General features: G+C 53.9%; 1 protein-coding gene across 1 annotated transcript in view; it reads left to right on the top strand.

Moving 5' to 3' along the window:
* The window catches only part of TTC3 (tetratricopeptide repeat domain 3), a 210500-nt gene that overhangs the window by 22022 nt on the left and 167842 nt on the right, over positions 1–20636 (top strand). Inside the window, exons 2-6 of the mRNA XM_077293880.1 lie at positions 4358–4425; positions 7947–7995; positions 15204–15336; positions 16009–16108; positions 17395–17448. Of these exons, the coding sequence (XP_077149995.1) occupies positions 4360–4425; positions 7947–7995; positions 15204–15336; positions 16009–16108; positions 17395–17448 (402 nt within the window). The 5' untranslated portion in view covers positions 4358–4359. The remainder of the gene's footprint in view (positions 1–4357; positions 4426–7946; positions 7996–15203; positions 15337–16008; positions 16109–17394; positions 17449–20636) is intronic.

Genomic DNA, 20636 nt, shown 5'->3' with positions numbered 1-20636 from the left:
AGAGCTGGAGGCTGTGCTGGAGAGAGCAGGAGAGAGCTGGAGTCAGTGCAGGAGAGAGCAGGAGGCTGTGCTGGAGGCAGTGCTGGAGAGAGCAAGAGAGAGCTGGAGGCTGTGCTGGTGAGAGCTGGAGGCTGTGCTGGTGAGAGCTGGAGGCTGTGCGGGAGAGAGCAGGAGGCTGTGCGGGAGAGAGCAGGAGGCTGTGCGGGAGAGAGCTGGAGGCTGTGCGGGAGAGAGCTGGAGGCAGTGCTGGAGAGAGCTGGAGGCAGTGCTGGAGAGAGCAGGAGAGAGCTGGAGGCAGTGCTGGAGAGAGCAGGAGAGAGCTGGAGGCAGTGCTGGAGAGCAGGAGAGAGCTGGAGGCTGTACTGGAGAGAGCAGGAGAGAGTTGGAGGCTGTACTGGAGAGAGCAGGAGAGCTGGAGGCTGTGCGGGGAGAGAGCTGGAGGCTGTGCGGGAGAGAGCTGGAGGCTGTGCGGGAGAGAGCTGGAGGCTGTGCGGGAGAGAGCAGGAGGCTGTGCGGGAGAGAGCAGGAGGCTGTGCGGGAGAGAGCAGGAGGCTGTGCGGGAGAGAGCAGGAGGCTGTGCGGGAGAGAGCAGGAGGCTGTGCGGGAGAGAGCAGGAGGCTGTGCGGGAGAGAGCAGGAGGCTGTGCGGGAGAGAGCAGGAGGCTGTGCGGGAGAGAGCAGGAGGCTGTGCTGGAGAGAGCAGGAGGCAGTGCTGGAGAGAGCAGGAGAGAGCTGGAGGCTGTGCTGGAGAGAGCAGGAGAGAGCTGGAGTCAGTGCAGGAGAGAGCAGGAGGCTGTGCTGGAGGCAGTGCTGGAGAGAGCAAGAGAGAGCAGGAGGCTGTGCTGGAGAGAGCAGGAGGCTGTGCTGGAGAGAGCAGGAGGCTGTGCTGGAGAGAGCAGGAGGCTGTGCTGGAGAGAGCAGGAGGCTGTGCTGGAGAGAGCAGGAGGCTGTGCTGGAGAGAGCAGGAGGCTGTGCGGGAGAGAGCTGGAGGCAGTGCTGGAGAGAGCAGGAGAGAGCTGGAGGCAGTGCTGGAGAGAGCTGGAGGCAGTGCTGGAGAGAGCAGGAGAGAGCTGGAGGCAGTGCTGGAGAGAGCAGGAGAGAGCTGGAGGCAGTGCTGGAGAGAGCAGGAGAAAGCTGGAGGCAGTGCTGGAGAGCAGGAGAGAGCTGGAGGCTGTACTGGAGAGAGCAGGAGAGAGTTGGAGGCTGTACTGGAGAGAGCAGGAGAGAGCTGGAGGCTGTGCTGGAGAGAGCTGGAGGCTGTGCGGGAGAGAGCAGGAGGCTGTGCGGGAGAGAGCAGGAGGCTGTGCGGGAGAGAGCAGGAGGCTGTGCGGGAGAGAGCAGGAGGCTGTGCGGGAGAGAGCAGGAGGCTGTGCGGGAGAGAGCAGGAGGCTGTGCGGGAGAGAGCAGGAGGCTGTGCGGGAGAGCAGGAGGCTGTGCGGGAGAGAGCTGGAGGCTGTGCGGGAGAGAGCTGGAGGCTGTGCGGGAGAGAGCAGGAGAGAGCTGGAGGCAGTGCTGGAGAGAGCAGGAGGCTGTGCTGGAGGCAGTGCTGGAGAGAGCAAGAGAGAGCTGGAGGCTGTGCGGGAGAGAGCAGGAGGCTGTGCGGGAGAGAGCAGGAGGCTGTGCGGGAGAGAGCAGGAGGCTGTGCGGGAGAGAGCAGGAGGCTGTGCGGGAGAGAGCAGGAGGCAGTGCTGGAGAGAGCAGGAGAGAGCTGGAGGCAGTGCGGGAGAGAGCAGGAGGCTGTGCGGGAGAGAGCACGAGGCTGTGCTGGGGAGAGCAGGAGAGTGCTGGAGGCAGTGCTGGAGAGAGCGGGAGGCTGTGCGGGAGAGAGCGGGAGGCTGTGCCGGAGAGAGCGGGAGGCTGTGCGGGAGAGAGCGGGAGGCTGTGCTGGAGAGCAGGAGAGAGCTGGAGGCTGTGCTGGAGAGAGCAGGAGAGAGCTGGAGGCAGTGCTGGAGAGAGCAGGAGGCTGTGCTGGAGAGAGCAGGAGGCTGTGCTGGAGAGCAGGAGAGAGCTGGAGGCTGTGCTGGAGAGCTGGAGGCAGTGCTGGAGAGAGCAGGAGAGAGCTGGAGGCAGTGCTGGAGAGAGCAGGAGAGAGCTGGAGGCAGTGCTGGAGAGAGCTGGAGAGAGCAGGAGAGAGCTGGAGGCAGTGCTGGAGAGAGCAGGAGAGAGCTGGAGGCAGTGCTGGAGAGAGCTGGAGGCAGTGCTGGAGAGAGCTGGAGGCAGTGCTGGAGAGAGCTGGAGGCAGTGCTGGAGAGAGCTGGAGGCAGTGCTGGAGAGAGCAGGAGGCTGCTGGAGAGAGCAGGAGAGAGCTGGAGGCAGTGCCGGAGAGAGCAAGAGAGAGCTGGAGGCTGTGCTGGAGAGAGCAGGAGGCTGTGCTGGAGAGAGCAGGAGGCTGTGCTGGAGAGAGCAGGAGGCAGTGCTGGAGAGAGCAGGAGGCAGTGCTGGAGAGAGCAGGAGGCAGTGCTGGAGAGAGCAAGAGAGCTGGAGGCAGTGCTGGAGAGAGCTGGAGGCAGTGCTGGAGAGAGCTGGAGGCAGTGCTGGAGAGAGCTGGAGGCAGTGCTGGAGAGAGCTGGAGGCAGTGCTGGAGAGAGCTGGAGGCTGTGCTGGAGAGAGCAAGATAGAGCTGGAGGCAGTGCTGGAGAGAGCAGGGGAGAGCTGGAGGCAGTGCTGGAGAGAGCTGGAGGCTGTGCTGGAGAGAGCAAGATAGAGCTGGAGGCTGTGCTGGAGAGAGCAAGATAGAGCTGGAGGCAGTGCTGGAGAGAGCAAGATAGAGCTGGAGGCAGTGCGGGAGAGAGCAGGAGTCTGTGCGGGAGAGAGCAGGAGTCTGTGCGGGAGAGAGCTGGAGAGAGCAGGAGGCAGTGCTGGAGAGAGCAAGAGAGAGGAGGCTGTGCTTGGAGAGAGGAGGAGGCTGTGCTGGAGAGAACAAGAGAGCAGGAGGCTGTGATGGAGAGAGCAGGAGGCTGTTCTGTAGAGAGCAGGAGGCTGTTCTGTAGAGAGCAGGAGGCTGTTCTGTAGAGAGCAGGAGGCTGTTCTGTAGAGAGCAGGAGGCTGTTCTGTAGAGAGCAGGAGGCTGTGATGGAGAGAGCAGGAGGCTGTGATGGAGAGAGCAGGAAGTTGTGCTGGAGAGAGCAGGAGGCTGTGCTGGAGAGAGCAGGAGGCTGTGCTGGAGAGAGCAGGAGTCTGCTGGAGAAATCGAGAGAGCTGGTGGCAGTGCTGGAGAGAGCAGGAGGCAGTGCTGGAGAAATCAAGAGAGCAGGAGTCTGCTGGAGAGAGCAGGAGGCAGTGCTGGAGAAATCAAGAGAGCAGGAGTCTGCTGGAGAGAGCAGGTGGCAGTGCTGGAGAGAGCAGGAGTCTGCTGGAGAGAGCTGGAGTCAGTGCTGGAGTAATTAGGAGAGAGCACAAGTCAGTGCTGGAGAGAGCAGGAGGCTGTGCTGGAGAGAGCAGGAGGCTGTGCTGGAGGCATTGCTGGAGAGAGCAGGAGGCGGTGCTGGAGAGTGAGCAGGAGGCTGTGCTGGAGATAATGTCTCCTGACACAGTATTATGGCGCCACCACAACTCACGCTTTATGATGGTCCCAACACAAGAACTGACTGAAAATTAAAATAAATAAATAACCCTAGTCCCTCACTCCGTTCCCTCGGATGCTCCGCTCTGTACAGTGTGTACTGAGTCTCCGCACAGCAGGCGCGATCTGGTGACGTCACTGCACCTGCTGAGCACAGACCCGGTTGCAGCGGCTATATGATGGGACGGGGGAGCCTGACGTCTCCTGTTACATCATTGTATTCTGCGTCCTGAGGATACAGACACTTGTGAAAGTAAGGGGCGGCCGGGGGCTGCGGGACCCCACTGTATCCAGCTGTTTGGTTGCCCTGGTCTGCGGGCCGCAATTTTCCGAGTTCTGCTCTAACCTCATCTGTCCGGAGAGAGTTGTAAAACTCCCAGACACATTACACGGTTGGCAAGTTTATTAAAGGGGTTGTCCACCTTGGGGACTTTTTTTCCCCATATGTATGTAGCATTTGCAAGTAAACCATTTTTTTTCCTTTTTCCTCATGGAAGTTAATTGGACACTTATGCTACAGCTCAGAGACAGGACTGACGCGCTGTAGACTTTAAAATCTGCACCAATTGTGCAATTCATTGCTGAAAATGAATGTGTGCACCAGATTAGTTTTTCTTGTAGTGGAGTCCTGGATCAGCCAAGACTAAGCCACGTCTGTCTGACTACACACTGGTCACATTACATGTACTGGTGTCGCCCCCCTCTCTGCCGGCGTCTGCCGCCCGCCCCCTCTGCAGGTGTCGGCCGCTCGCCCTACGCTTTCTGTACTTATATATGTGTCTGTTTTTGTTTCTAGCCATGGAGACTCTAGTTAGTGAATTCGGCATGCGCGCCACTCGACTTATTCCGAGCAAATGTGAATGGGTGAGTAGCCGATTAAATCAAAATGTAGAATTTGGAAAACTTATGCAAATTTCTGTCTTCGATGTAGTTAAAGTTCTGGCTATGATTCTTTATAGTAAGCTTGGGCTTTATGCTAAAACCCGAGAATTATCAGCTGGAGTGTAAAGCATGGCGAAGGGACAGCAAAGGAATGTGAAGAAAAATATACCTGTGTACCAATCCGTTGCCTGTTGCTCCTCCGTGGCTCTGTCTGGGTTCCTTGCAGTGCTCCTAGTTGATCACGGTATTACTGAAGCCAATTAGTGGTTACAGCAGCAGCCGACCTGCCACTGATTGTCTGCAGCAGTCACAGGATGAGACCGCAGCGCTATGGAGGAGCCGCAGGGGACTGGCAGGCTGGTATAGAGTTATCTTAGAGCATGCTGGTCCCAGTTGTCTAAAACAAAAGCGGGTAAGAAACTCTCTAAACAAATGTCAGGAGTAGAGTTGGGCAGCATTATCACACACACGTATGATATCCTACAGCCCCTCACACAGTATTATGGCCCCCACAAAAGTATGGTATGTTGTCCCCACCGCCCCTCACACAGTATTATGGCCCTCCCACAGTATTATGGCCCCCCCACACAAGTATGTTGTCCCCATAGCCCCTCACAGTATTATGGTCCCCACACAAGTATGTTGTCCCCACAGCCCCTCACAGTATTATGGCCCCCCACACAAGTATGTTGTCCCCACCGCTCCTCATACAGTATTATGGCCCCCACACAACTATGTTGTCCCCACCGCTCCTCATACAGTATTATGGCCCCCACACAAGTATGTTGTCCCCACCGCTCCTCACACAGTATTATGGCCCCCACACAAGTATGTTGTCCCCACCGCTCCTCACACAGTATTATGGCCCCCACACAAGTATGTTGTCCCCATAGCCCCTCACACATTATTATGGCCCCTCACACAGTATTATGGCCCCCACACAAGTATGTTGTCCCCACCGCTCCTCATACAGTATTATGGCCCCCACACAACTATGTTGTCCCCACCGCTCCTCATACAGTATTATGGCCCCCACACAAGTATGTTGTCCCCACCGCTCCTCACACAGTATTATGGCCCCCACACAAGTATGTTGTCCCCACCGCTCCTCACACAGTATTATGGCCCCCACACAAGTATGTTGTCCCCACCCCTCCTCATACAGTATTATGGCCCCCACACAAGTATGTTGTCCCCACAGCCCCTCACAGTATTATGGCCCCCCACACAAGTATGTTGTCCCCACAGCCCCTCACAGTATTATGGCCCCCCACACAAGTATGTTGTCCCCACCGCTCCTCATACAGTATTATGGCCCCCACACAAGTATGTTGTCCCCACCGCTCCTCATACAGTATTATGGCCCCCACACAAGTATGTTGTCCCCACCGCTCCTCATACAGTATTATGGCCCCCACACAAGTATGTTGTCCCCACCGCTCCTCACACAGTATTATGGCCCCCACACAAGTATGTTGTCCCCACCGCTCCTCATACAGTATTATGGCCCCCACACAAGTATGTTGTCCCCACCCCTCCTCATACAGTATTATGGCCCCCACACAAGTATGTTGTCCCCACCGCTCCTCATACAGTATTATGGCCCCCACACAAGTATGTTGTCCCCACCGCTCCTCATACAGTATTATGGCCCCCACACAAGTATGTTGTCCCCACCGCTCCTCACACAGTATTATGGCCCCCACACAAGTACGTTGTCCCCACAGCCCCTCACACAGTATTATGGCCCCCACACAAGTATGTTGTCCCCACCGCTCCTCATACAGTATTATGGCCCCCACACAAGTACGTTGTCCCCACCGCTCCTCATACAGTATTATGGCCCCCACACAAGTATGTTGTCCCCACCGCCCCTCACACAGTATTATGGCCCCCACACAAGTATGTTGTCCCCACCGCTCCTCATACAGTATTATGGCCCCCACACAAGTATGTTGTCCCCACAGCCCCTCACACAGTATTATGGCCCCCACACAAGTATGTTGTCCCCACCGCTCCTCATACAGTATTATGGCCCCCACACAAGTACGTTGTCCCCACCGCTCCTCATACAGTATTATGGCCCCCACACAAGTATGTTGTCCCCACCGCCCCTCACACAGTATTATGGCCCCCACACAAGTATGTTGTCCCCACCGCTCCTCACACAGTATTATGGCCCCCACACAAGTATGTTGTCCCCACCGCTCCTCACACAGTATTATGGCCCCCACACAAGTATGTTGTCCCCACCCCTCCTCATACAGTATTATGGCCCCCACACAAGTATGTTGTCCCCACAGCCCCTCACAGTATTATGGCCCCCCACACAAGTATGTTGTCCCCACAGCCCCTCACAGTATTATGGCCCCCCACACAAGTATGTTGTCCCCACCCCTCCTCATACAGTATTATGGCCCCCACACAAGTATGTTGTCCCCACCCCTCCTCATACAGTATTATGGCCCCCACACAAGTATGTTGTCCCCACCGCTCCTCATACAGTATTATGGCCCCCACACAAGTATGTTGTCCCCACCGCTCCTCATACAGTATTATGGCCCCCACACAAGTATGTTGTCCCCACCGCTCCTCACACAGTATTATGGCCCCCACACAAGTACGTTGTCCCCACAGCCCCTCACACAGTATTATGGCCCCCACACAAGTATGTTGTCCCCACCGCTCCTCATACAGTATTATGGCCCCCACACAAGTACGTTGTCCCCACCGCTCCTCATACAGTATTATGGCCCCCACACAAGTATGTTGTCCCCACCGCTCCTCATACAGTATTATGGCCCCCACACAAGTATGTTGTCCCCAGCGCTCCTCATACAGTATTATGGCCCCCACACAAGTATGTTGTCCCCACCGCTCCTCACACAGTATTATGGCCCCCACACAAGTATGTTGTCCCCACCGCTCCTCACACAGTATTATGGCCCCCACACAAGTATGTTGTCCCCACCGCTCCTCATACAGTATTATGGCCCCCACACAAGTATGTTGTCCCCACAGCCCCTCACACAGTATTATGGCCCCCACACAAGTATGTTGTCCCCACAGCCCCTCACATAGTATTATGGCCCCCACACAAGTACGTTGTCCCCATAGCCCCTCACACATTATTATGGCCCCTCACACAGTATTATGGCCCTCCACACAAGTATGTTGTCCCCACCACTCCTCACAGAGTATTATGTTCTCCCCAGGAGGGTCGTAGTGATCAGGCCGCCACGGACTACGAATGAACCAAAGTCCTGGGAATCTTTTTGCTCAACTACTAGTCAGGAGTATTTTCCATTGGTGGGGGGTCTCAGGGGTCTCTGGTGAGATGAGACAATCATGGTGCCTCAGTACAGCAGTGTCTTTTCCTATGAGCGTTGTATTACTTTTCTGCACAATAAGGATCTGTCATACAGTCGTCATTGATTTTCCCGATCAGGTTTAGTATTTTAGATTTCAATTTTTCAATTTTTCTTTTTTTTTTTCTTTTTCAGAACCATGATAAATTTATAGAAGTTCCTGTCATTGATATCGTTACAAAAGGTAACTTCCCATTTAGCAGTGTACCTTGTGATGGTGGGGATGTTTGGGGTTGTGGTTTGGACCTCCTCTGGCATAACATCAGCACGAACACTGCGCCCCCACCGGGAGCTTCATGGCCGAGCAGCTGCATGCAGCCGTACATCACCAAGCACAATGCCGAGTGTCGGATGGAGTGGTGTAAAGCCGCCACCACCGGACTCTGGAGGAGACGTGTTCTGTGCAGTGATGGATCACACTTCTCTGATGGAGGAGTCTGGGTTTGGTGACACCAGGAGGACGTTACCCCCTGACTGCATTGTGCCCGCTCTGCAGAAGTTGGAGGATGATGTCATGAGGGTGTTGCAGACTTCTGCCGATTCCGTGTCTGGTCCAGTCATTGACCTGCATCATGTGACCGCAGCTGTGACCTGTCGTCACGATCACATGATGCAGGACAGGACCGGAGCAGTGGGAAAAGACCGCAACGTGCAGGTATTTTATTACACACAGTAATAATTGGTAACCGAGGAGGTAATGGCAAGAAAAAAACAGTAGATGATGAGATCATATTTTTCTTTATCGCCTCTCATTGGGGGACACAGGAACCATGGGTGTATGCTGCTGCCACTAGGAGGCTGACACTATGCAAATAAAAAAGATAGCTCCTCCTCTGCAGTGTACACCCCATCGACTGGCATTATACTCTTCAGTTTAGCTTAGTGTCAGTAGGAGGTGGACACGGGTCTTTCATTAGACCCTTATCTACCTCAATGTGCGTCGTTTCTTTTCAGGTTTTGCGGAAGGGATACAGGGTGAACAGTCACATCTGTAGTCCCACAAGGCGGACTATGAGTACGGTGTGTACTGCCACCCCGTATCCTCATAGATCCCTCACCAGGACCAAGATCCTAGCACACAAGCGTGCTTAGAAGTCCGGTCCTGGCTCCGTCACCCACCCACTCGCCCACCAGAGCCTGTCGGTTGCGGAGACGAGGACGTCCATCAGCTCCCTGGACGTCTCATACCTTCTTTTCAGGTTAGTTTCGGCGTGGGATGTTTTAGGTGAGTATTTCCCTTATCCCATCCCAGATCTTTCATAGGGGGGGCTTTTTTTGTTAGGGGCTCCCAGACGGTGACCCTCTTATATCTGGTCATCGCCTGCATCCATGCAGCGGCGCGGCCGGGATTGATTATCACGCGGTGACCTCCGTAGGCACGCGCATTTCTTTCCCCCCATGCTTCATCGGCTTTCTTCCGGCGCGGGGTCCTTACAGGCTGCCGCGCTCCTATCCCCGGTGGTCCTCAATCAGGGGCACCTTGGCAACCTCTCCCATACAGCTCTATGGCTGCTGGGCGCTTCTCTGCGGCGCATTACCCGGCGCTGCGGTTTATCAAGGGGCACCTCACAGCGCAGCAACCCTGCAGGCTGTCGCGCCTATCCTCCTGCGGCGAGCTACTCTGGCGCCGCAGGTTGTTGCTCACTGCGGCGCCCTTTTCAGCGGCACAGCCTGTAGGCTACTGCGCCGCCCGTTCTCCCTTGCGGCGCACCTTTCCGGCGCCGCGGCTCCTCTCCTCGGCCGCCGGCTCCTAATTTAGGCCCCGGCTTCGGCCGGGGCCTACTTCCTGTTTTCTCTCTCCCCCCACTTCCGCCTCTGCGGGTGGTTTTTTTCCCGCCCGACATATGTGCCCTGCCCACCGGCACCTCCGTGTCTGGCTCCGCCCCTTTCCTCCAGGGAAACTCGTCTGGTCACCGCTTCACTGCAGCAGGAGCTCACGCAGCGCGCCCCGCATCTTCGCCACCGCATCTCTTCTGTGGGCACAGCACGATCTGCGGCGGGGTTTTTCTCCAGTCAAGTACTTTGCCATCTTCCAGGACCGGGTCCGTGAGTAGCTGCACTGCAGACTGACACCCCCCTCTGCCTCCACTGTCCCCTAACCTGCTGGCATTTTCTTCAGGGACCTCTCAAAATGTCTCACTCTAAAGGGGGCCGCTCTCGCCCTCCTACTTCTTCCTCTAAGTCTTCTGTCTTAGTCAAATACTTTGCTTGTTCGTCCTGTAACAGCAAACTTCCCTCAGGTCGGTCCTTTCGCTCTGTCAGGCCTGCAGCAACCCGATTGTTCCCACCGCCCAGGATCCCCCGGCTGATCCACCCGAGAGTGATACCCCCATCCCAGGCTGGGCCTCCTCTCTGTCTCAATCGGTGGCCGATTTAACACGGGTGTCTCAAACCCTGGTGTCCGTACTGGATCGGTTACCCCTGCAGTTGCCAGCGGGTCGCAGGAACCGCCGCCCGAGCCCTCCTTGATAAGCCACAAAAGGTCCAGACAGGAACGTCGTTCTGAGTCCTCTTCTCGCTCCATCTCGCCACACGGCCCTCCCCTGCGGTCGGTGTCCCCCCGATCCTCCTCCCCTGAGTCAGGCGAGGCTTTCTCTGATGCGCCCTCGGAGGATATTTCGGAGCTGGATTCTAACCAAATCGCCACCATGAGAGATATGGTCCAGAATCTCATTGGGGCAATAAACCAAACCTGTGGCATCAAGGATCCCTCTACGGAACCCGCAGATCAGGCGGTTTCGCTTAGACGGGCCAAACCACCCTCTAAGTTTTTTGCTCCTCATCCTGAATTCGTGGAAATCTTGTCCAGAGAGAGACAGAACCCGACCAGACGTTTTCAGAGGGGAAAACGCCTGGGCGTGTTATATCCTTTTCCTCCAGAGCTTACCGCCAATTGGACGGTCTCTCCCTCGGTGGATCTCCCTGTTTCCAGGCTGTCCACCAACACGGTGCTTCCTCTGTCCGGCGGAGCATCTCTGAAGGACTCTAACGATAGAGTTGTAGAATCCTTTGCGAAGTCAGCCTTTGAAGCAGCTGCGGCGGCGCTATGCCCAGCTTTTGCTTCTACGTGGGTTTCTAAATCCATTTCCAAATGGGCCAAAGATCTCCGTTGAGGTATCCTGGACGGGGCGCCTCCTGCGCAACTAGCGGAGCTTGCCAACCAAATTTCCCACGCTGGTGAATATCTGGTCTCCGCCTCCCTGGATGCCGCGTCTTGTGCTGCTCAGGCTTCCAGCAATGCTGTTGCCATCCGCCGGACCGTTTGGCTCAAGGCCTGGCAGGCGGACTTATCTTCCAAGAAGTCCCTTGCCAGTCTGCCCTTCCAGGGCTCTCGTCTATTTGGTTCCCAGCTGGACCAAATCATTAAGGATGCCACCGGGGGTACAAGTTCTCTTCTCCCCCAGGCTAAGCCTCGTCGCCCTCCTCCTAGACGGCAGTTTCGACCCTTTTGCCTCTTCCCAGCAGCAACAGGCCACAGGCACGTCAAGAGAAGAAGGCGGTGTCCTTTAGGCCCACTACGTCCTGGCGTCCTCGCTACTCCCAGGGCAGATCCTCCAGGCCCAGGACTGGAAGATCCACCTCTGCATGACTCTTGGCAAGACTCCTTCTTCTCTTTTTCAGGGACGTCTGGCTTTCCGCAGTAGAGGACGCATGGGTCAGGGAAGTTGTATCCTCGGGATACAAGATAGAGTTCGTTTCACGACCCCGGGATCGTTTCTTCGAATCCCGTCCTCCAAGAGATCCCGCTCTAGTTCCGGGCTTCTTCGCAGCCATCGCTTCTCTCCTCAAAGCCGGAGTAATCGTTCCCGTCCCAGAAAAAGAACGGTTCACGGGTTTCTACTCGAACCTTTTTGTGGTACCGAAAAAAGACGGCAAGGTTCGCCCCATTCTGGACCTCAAATTGCTGAACAGGAGAGTTCGTCTGAGACACTTCAGGATGGAATCCCTTCGTTCAGTAATTGCTTCCATGGAGGCCCAGGAATTTCTGTGCTCAATAGATATCCAGGACGCCTACCTCCATGTCCCGATATTTCCCGGTCATCACCGTTTCCTGCGCTTTGCAGTGCTCCGGGAACATTTTCAGTTCGTCGCCCTGCCGTTTGGCCTCGCAACCGCTCCAAGGGTGTTCACGAAGATCATGGCGGCTCTGATGGCCATCTTGAGAGTCAGAGGCCTGGTCCTATTTCCATATCTCGACGACATCCTCATCAAGGCTCCGTCTTTTTCTCAGGCTCACGAAAGCCTGTCCATTGTTCTCGACACCTTACTCCGTTTCGGGTGGCTGGTCAACCGGAAGAAGTCCTGCCTTATTCCTTCTCAGCGCATCATCTTCCTGGGCATGCTCTTCGACACTCGTCAGACCAGAGTCTTCCTTCCCAAAGACAAGAGATCCACTCTTTGTCGGGACATACGCTTACTCCAGGGTCCTCGGCCTCCCTCCCTCGATTGGCCATGAGGGTTCTGGGAAGGATGGTAGCAACATTGGAAGCGATTCCCTTCGCCCAATTTAACTCGCGACCCCTCCAGCAAGCCATTCTGTCTCAATGGGACAGGTCCGTCTTCTCCCTGGAACGACCGATCCGCCTCTCTTCTCGGGTCAAACGGTCTCTCAACTGGTGGCTGGCGTCACCCCTCGTCTCCCAGGGCAGGTCCTTCCTTCCAGTTCACTGGCAGGTGGTGACGACGGACGCCAGCCTGCTCGGCTGGGGTGCGGTTTTTCGCCACCTGACGGTCCAGGGCCGTTGGTCGTCGCAGGAGTCATCTCTGCCAATCAATATCCTCGAAATTCGGGCCATCTTTCTGTCCCTCCGCCACTGGGAAAGGATTCTCAGGGGCCTGCCAGTCCGGATCCAGACGGACAACGCCACGTCCGTGGCTTATGTCAACCATCAGGGGGGGACCCGGAGCTCCTTGGCCCTTGCCGAGGTATCCAAGATCCTCCTTTGGGCAGAGGCAACAGTTCCGGTGATATCCGCGGTGCATATCCCCGCCGTGGACAACTGGGCCGCCGACTTCCTCAGCCGCGAGGGCCTCGCGGCAGGGGAATGGTCCTTGCATCCGGAGGTCTTCCATCAGATTTGTCTTCGATGGGGGACTCCGGACGTGGATCTCACGGCGTCTCGAATCAACAGGAAGGTTCCGCAGTTCGTCTCCAGGTCTCGCGATCCTCTCGCAGTGGGCGTCGACGCTCTAGCCATCCCTTGGTCACAGTTCGTGCTGCCCTACCTGTTCCCTCCCCTTCCATTACTTCCCAAACTGTTGAAGAAGATCAAGGCGGAAGGGGTGCCGGTCATCCTGATCGCCCCGGATTGGCCCAGGAGAGCTTGGTTCGCAGAGCTCGTCAACCTTCTCGCGGTCGCTCCCTGGCGCCTTCCAGACAGGGCCGATCTGCTGTCTCAGGGTCCGATCTGCCACCCGAATTCTCGGTCGCTCAATTTAACGGCGTGGCTGTTGAGACCGCGGTTCTAAGAGCGTCCGGCCTTTCGGACCGGGTGATTCACACCATGATTCAGGCTCAGAAGCCTTCGTCTTCCAGGATCTACTACCGGACCTGGAAGGCTTACTTCCATTGGTGCGAGTCCAACCGCATTCCATCTATGACCTATTTCCTGCCTTCTCTTTTGGCCTTCCTTCAGGCAGGACTGGATTCGGGCCTGGCTCTTAGCTCCCTGAAGGGCCAGGTCTCTGTGCTTTCCATCCTCTTTCAGAAGACTTTAGCTTCTCGGCCACAGGTTAAGACCTTCCTTCAGGGAGTAGCCCACGCTGTCCCGCCGTACAGGGCCCCTGTGGATGCATGGGATTTAAACCTGGTACTGGACGTTCTGAGGGTTTCTCCCTTTGAGCCTCTCAGGGAGGTTCCCCTGTCAGTTCTATGTTGGAAGGTGGTTTTTCTTGTGGCCATCACTTCTATCCGCCGTGTTTCCGAGCTGGGGGCCCTGTCTTGCCGTCCTCCGTTCCTGGTCATCCACCAGGACAAGGTGGTCCTCAGGCCTCCGCCTTCTTTTCTTCCTAAGGTGGTTTTCACTTTCCACCTCAACGAGGACATCGTTCTTCCTTCTTTTTGTCCAGCTCCGACTCATCCTCTGGAGCGATCGTTGAACAAGCTGGACCTCGTCAGGGCAGTGAAGATCTATCTGGATAGAACCTCCACTTTCCGGAAGACGGATTCCTTTTTCGTCATTCCTGATGGCTCGCGCAGAGGCCAGCCGGCTTCTAAGGCGACTATTGCTCGCTGGATCAGAATGGCAATCTTGGAGGCTTACCGGGTCAAGAACAGAGTGCCCCCTCCTGGGATTAAGGCTCACTCTACCCGGGCAGTCGGCGCCTCCTGGGCGGTGCGCCACAGGGCTTCCGCCCTACAGCTTTGCAAAGCGGCAACTTGGTCTTCCATCCACACGTTCGCCAAATTTTACAAGGTCCATACCTACGCTTCGGCGGACGCCAGCCTAGGCAGAAGGATCTTGCAGGCGGCAGTGGTGAGTCCTCTGACCTGATGGAAGTCTGTTTTCCCACCCTAGGGACTGCTTTGGGATGTCCCATGGTTCCTGTGTCCCCCAATGAGAGGCGATAAAGAAAACAGGATTTTTGGTTGCTTACCGTAAAATCTGTTTCTTGGAGCCTCCATTGGGGGACACGGCTCCCTCCCAATGTTTCTGTTGTTATATGTTATATGACTGTTCTCACGTTTACAGTTCTCAAGTTTGTGGTTATGGTTTTTCAACCTTGTTCATTATCTCCTACTGCTTTCTCACTAACTGAAGAGTATAATGCCAGTCGGTGGGGTGTACACTGCAGAGGAGGAGCTAACTTATTTATTTGCATAGTGTCAGCCTCCTAGTGGCAGCAGCATACACCCATGGTTCCTGTGTCCCCCAATGGAGGCTCCAAGAAACAGATTTTACGGTAAGCAACCAAAAATCCTGTTTTTTGGGTGTTTTAAAAGCTCATCCGCTAGAGAAGGGGTGATGCCATGAAGTTCCAGAATGTTTTACTGTGGAAAAGTGAGGAGAGGAAAGTGATATATTGTCAATTACTGAAGTGCACCCAAGTCGAGTTACTGATTTTTGGTACTTCTGTAAATTGAAGGAGAAGCCTGATTTTAGTCTATACGTCCTGTACATCTCCTGTCCCTATGGTGCGCCATTATTAGGCAGTTTTGCCACGCAGGGGTCCCGGTGTGACTCTGTGAACATTGGGAGTATAAATAAATTTACATCAGTAGATGATCCCTTGTCAAATGAGTTGTTTGAGTCTGCTAAAACAGCGCCACTCTTGTAAGTGGCAGAGTCTGGTATTGCATCTCTTCGCCAGTCATCTGAACTGCAATACCAGACACTTGTAAGGGGTGCAGCGGTAGCATGAAGTGTTTTTTTTTTTTTTTTTTTTTAACAGTGGATCCAGTTGGTTATTGGCTTTCTCATTCTTATGAAGAGATGAAAACGAACTGTGATTTAATGAAAATCTATATGATATGGCCCATCGTTATGTCTCATTGTGACAGTGCCACACTGCAGTTCCAGCCCCGGTGAGTATCACTTCTCTATACCTATCCTCAATAATTATATATATATATATATATATATATATATATAATATCTCTGTCCATGCCTCAGCAGATCCGGTATGTCGATGGTGGTGTCAGCCTTGCAGGGGAAAATTGCCCATAATTTTCAGATAACATACAAGACGAATTGCAAAAATCAAGTTAAAAAGTGCTAAACGGTTGAATTTGGGTCCCAGCTTGCAAACCCCCAATGTACCCTCTATGTAATGACTGATAAAATAAAAAGAAAACTTCTTATTTTGCCCCCGTTCCCCGGACTTGCTGCATCGGTCTGTACATTGTGTGGGCTGAGGCTGCGCACAGCAGGCGCAGTGTAGTGAAGTCATTGCGCCTGCTGCGCTGAGGCTCGGTGGCGCAGGGTGAGGACAGCCCCCTGTTTCAATGTTTTGTTCCATGATATTTACATCTTGAAGATGCAGGAACTCTTGAAATTGAAATACCAAGTAGAAGGTGGGTGGGATCGGTGGCATTGGGACCCCATAGAGGGGTAGGAGGCACCCTGTGTGTACAGTCACCCGAAATTCTAGCTTAACCCTAAATCACCAGAGACAATGACCAACATCCACCCTAGACCACAATGAATCACAGTGGAGTCTTTAGTAATATATATATTTTTTTTCTTCTTCGTTTCAGCTTTCTTGAGACTGCACAACAGTCTGTAGCAATGACTCTGAAAAATTACGATTACATTGAACTCTTGGAGGAGCTCGCCGACCTATTTAAGAAAGTAGCGGTGAGTACTTTGTACCATTAAAAAATAATAATCAGATTTTATTTCCTATAACTGTAATAAATGCATCCTGTTATACGCTTAGATAGATATAACTCGCCTTTGTAGAACAGTGGGGTGACTAGTGTTCTGTGGAGCCGGGAGCTTCCCGCAGGCGAAAAGTAATGATTCACCAAGAGGAATTCATGTAGCCACCGAGAGAACGCGGACTCCCAATGGTGCGAGACACCTAGAAATGTGTGTGATACCCATTATATACACTTTTTGTTTTACTTTTAGGTCTTATATAAAACACTTTGCTGATCATTTAGTGAACAGTGTGAATGTTCATAGCTGCACAGTTCTCCCAACAGGCAACGATCTGTAGGATCAGCACACGGTATCAGGAAAAACTTGAAACAATTAATTAGAGGGCGTCCATATAAGTGACTCCATTAGTGTTGTTATTTTTGGCAAATCACCCTATGAATCACCGACCGTAATCTAACTAATTATCCATGCCAAAGGTTTGGCTAACTCATTTTTATTATGGGGCCAAGGATATACTTGAAATTTTTTTTTCCCCAGGGATTGGCACTTCACACAAAGTTTGACAAGAAAATAATACACTAAGGGTGCAGTCAGACAGCAGTGTTACTCGCGCGAGGATCGCTATGCTTGGACTGGCCGGCGGCTCTCCTCACCTGAGCGTGACAGCTGCACAGAAATACAGGCTGTCACTCTTGGGTCAGTAGATCCGACGGCCAGTCCGAGCATTGCAATGCGATCCACATCCGTCTGTCTGCACCCTAATACTCGCCCTCCCCAGATCTCTAGTGCTGCCTCCCTGCCACTGCTTCAGCTTTGATGATTTGTGGTTGTCCTAAAGGAGTCGGAGAGACTCTGAAACGCGTCGACAATAAACCAACATTCCATACTCTATCATGGCTTGTCATTTTTCTAGCAGCGCAGGATACTTCCATCGCCCGTGCGATGATTTCATAACTTTGGTGCTTGTGACCACTGCAGCCAATCGCTTGGCTCAGTGGTGATGGTAATATAAACTGCATGATCCCCTGAGCCTTAGAATATCATGAAAGGGTAATCTAGACCTCCAAGTATTAGTGACATTATCCCCTCTACTTTGTTAGTCCAACAATAAGTTTTCATTTATTTATTTTTTTCATCGGGTGCATCTTATAGCCTGAAAGATATAAAGATGTATTATACCTAAATGAAAGCTGGTGTAACTACAGGATATCTGCGTCAGGGACTGTCCTGGAACTAACATTAAGTTATTCTCATTTCAGAATAATCCCCGCCTTATTGACGAACTACTACGAATTGGGAATAAAATGGAAATGGTAAGTCATAATGGATAGTGTAAGGGTTAAACTGGTTTCTCCATCCTAGGAGATTATGGTGTATTGCTGGGACATGATACAAATACCGTATATACTCGAGTATAAGCCGACCCGAGTATAAGCCGACCCCCCTAATTTTGCCACAAAAAACTGGGAAAACTTATTGACTCGAGTATAAGCCTAGGGTAGGAAATGCAGCAGCTACCGGTGAATTTCAAAAATAAAATAGATGCTCCATACCATTCATTATTGCCCCATAGATGCTCCATATAAAGCTGTGCCACATATAATGCTCCATACTGTTGATTATTGCCCCATAGATGCTCCACATAAAGCTGTGCCATATATAATGCTCTGCACCGTTCATTATGGCCCAATAGATGCTCCACATAAAGCTGTGCCATATATAATGCTCTGCACCGTTCATTATGGCCCCATAGATGCTCCATAGAAAGCTGTGCCACATATAATGCTCTGCACCGTTCATGCTGCTGCTGCAATAAAAAAAAAAATATCACATACTCACCTCTCTTCGCTCAGGACGCCGGCGCTTTCAATATTTACCTGTTCCTCATGCGGCTCCGTCTCCAGCACTGACGCTCAGCAGAGGGCGCGCACTGACTATGTCAACGCGCCCTCTGACCTGAGCGTCACAGCCAGAGGATGCTGATGACGGAGCCGCACCGGAATGAGGAGCGATAAATATCGCGCAGCGCTCAACTCCCCATATACTTACCTGCTCCTGGCGCGGTCCCTGCTTCTTCCACCGCTGCATCTTCTTCCTGTATTGAGCGGTTACCGCTCATTGCAGTCATGAATATGCGGCTCCACCTCTATGGGAGGTGGAGCCGCATATTCATGACTGTAATGAGCGGTACCATGTGACCGCTCAGTACAGGAAGAAGATGCAGCGCTGGAAGAAGCAGGGACTGCAGGGACCGCGCCGGGAGTAGGTGAGTATAACTAGACAGTCCCCGCTCCCCCTCCCCTGCCGACCCCCGGGTATGACTCGAGTATAAGCCGAGAGGGGGACTTTCAGCCCCCAAAAATGGGCTGAAAATCTCGGCTTATACTCGAGTATATACGGTATATGACTGGCAGCGCTCGGACATCCTGTTAAGTAGAAGAAGGAAGTAGAAATATATATTACTCTGTCGCCTCATTGGGGGACACAGGACCATGGCTGCTGTCCACTAGGAGGCGACACTATGCATAATCTGAAAAAGATTAACTGTGGCTCCTCCTGTGCAGTATACACCCCTGGACGGCATCAGCCTTCTCCAGTTTTTGCTTAGTGTCGCAAAGGAGGCACACCTAAAGATTTTTACTCCGTTTTACTCCGTTTCCCGTTTTCCGACGGGATTACAGATGAAGAAAAGAGGGTCTCCTGTGAGACCCCCGGCATGGCTCCTTCCTCGGCCCCCTATTATGGGGTGCCCAGTTGAAGTTGAGATGGCTATTCCCGATGCTGCTCCTTCCCCAGCCCCTCGGGTGCTGGTTCGAAGTCGAGACCCCCCTCCTTCCCCAATTCCTTTTGGTTTCTGGGTTGAGGTCGAGGCGAGGATAAAGGCCCCTGAAGGTGTGACAAAAGCACCCTCCCTATCCCCCTCTGGGGGTATTAGGTTGAGACACCTCAGGTAGGGCCTGTACAGGCAGCATCCTACAGCTCCCAGCAATGGGCCAGCACACTGCGCCTGCATCCAGGGACCCCAGCCCAGCTGCGGGCTCCTGTTGGGGCCGGGGGGAGTGCAGGCAGGCATGGCACATACAGACACAGGGCTCCCTGCGTCCCTGTCTCTGCGGCAGCACCAGCTCTATACTGCCTCAGGGGGACCCCAGCCGGGCTCCCCCTTCCGCTTATAGCCCCACCGCCATCCTGCCTTCAAATCCGGAGGGGTCCGGTTCAGATCCGACCCCCTCCCGGACTTTCGCGCCGGCCTGGAGCCCTTCTGGGCCTCAGGCATCTAATTTAGGCCCCGGCTTCGGCCTAGCTGAAGCAGCAGCCTCCTCTCCGCCCCCCGGCCCGCCCCCCGGATGACAAATATGACACTCTACAGTGTCATACAAGGGGCGGATCGAGACAGAAAGGGCGGGTTTTTTATAGCCTTGCCGCCTTTTTCCAGCTCTCCGCCCCCTTCTCCTCCTCTCTCCTCTGTCTCTGCAGCCATCTTCGGCTGCAGATTAACCCTGCATCTCCCGGTCTGCAGGACCAGGACCAGGCAGCCAGTCTCCGGGGGGCACAGGACTGTGGATTTTCGGCGCTGGACCTAGGGGTACACTGGTGGGGTAAGATCACAGCTGGGTTATTTTTACTCAGCTGTGAATCCATATTACCTATAAGACTCCCCTGTAGGTTCTCTACCCCTATAAGGTCCATCTGCTGGCAGCACTTCTGCACTCTGTGCACTATGCCGGGCTCAAGGTCTAAGAGAACCAGGCAGAACTGCTATTATGCATTCTGCACAGCCTGCGGGACCGCTCTACCCAGTAGTAGCATGTACCCGCATTGTCAGAACTGTATACAAACTACTGTGTCACAGCCTCAAGAAGCCCCTGCCAATGCCTCGGTGTCTAATGCCACACCGGAATGGGCTACTCAGTTCTCGCAATCTATGATGCAGTCTATAGATAACCTAACTTCCACATTGCTTCAGGCTCTGCAGGGTCATGCCCCGGCTATGACCGTTACCCAGCAAAGGGAGAGCTTGACTCAGGAACAAGATGACCCTGGCACATCCACGTCTAGGTCACGACGCAAGCGGATCCATAGATCAAGTCCATCTGCGTCATCCCATAGCACACGGTCATCCCCCTCTAGGGAGAGACACCGTTGCTCCAGGTCATCTAGACCGTCCCATCCAGGGACAGACAATGCAGATCTCCGCAATCCCCAACCAGAGAAGGCCTCCTCCCCAGCTCACCCAGCAGGGGACGCCTCAGTGATACACAGGATTCGGAAGGCATCTTCAGACAGAGAAACGGAGGGGTCCCTGATCCCAATCCCTCCTAGCAATACAGCGCTAGTTGAGGACATAATATCGTCCATCCATCGGGTGCTGGACATTTCTGATCCGCCACCAGAGGCCCCAGAACATCAGATTTCCTTTGAAGGACCTCTGAAGCCGCCTAAGGTTTTCTCTAACCATCCAGAGTTTAAGGCGATCCTTAAAAAACAGCTCTCACAGCCT

Source organism: Ranitomeya variabilis, chromosome 3 (genome assembly GCF_051348905.1).
Source record: "Ranitomeya variabilis isolate aRanVar5 chromosome 3, aRanVar5.hap1, whole genome shotgun sequence".
In the NCBI taxonomy this organism is placed as follows: Eukaryota; Metazoa; Chordata; class Amphibia; order Anura; family Dendrobatidae; genus Ranitomeya; species Ranitomeya variabilis.
Note: the sequence above shows the minus strand (reverse complement) of the source record. Positions and strands in the feature narration are given on the sequence as shown.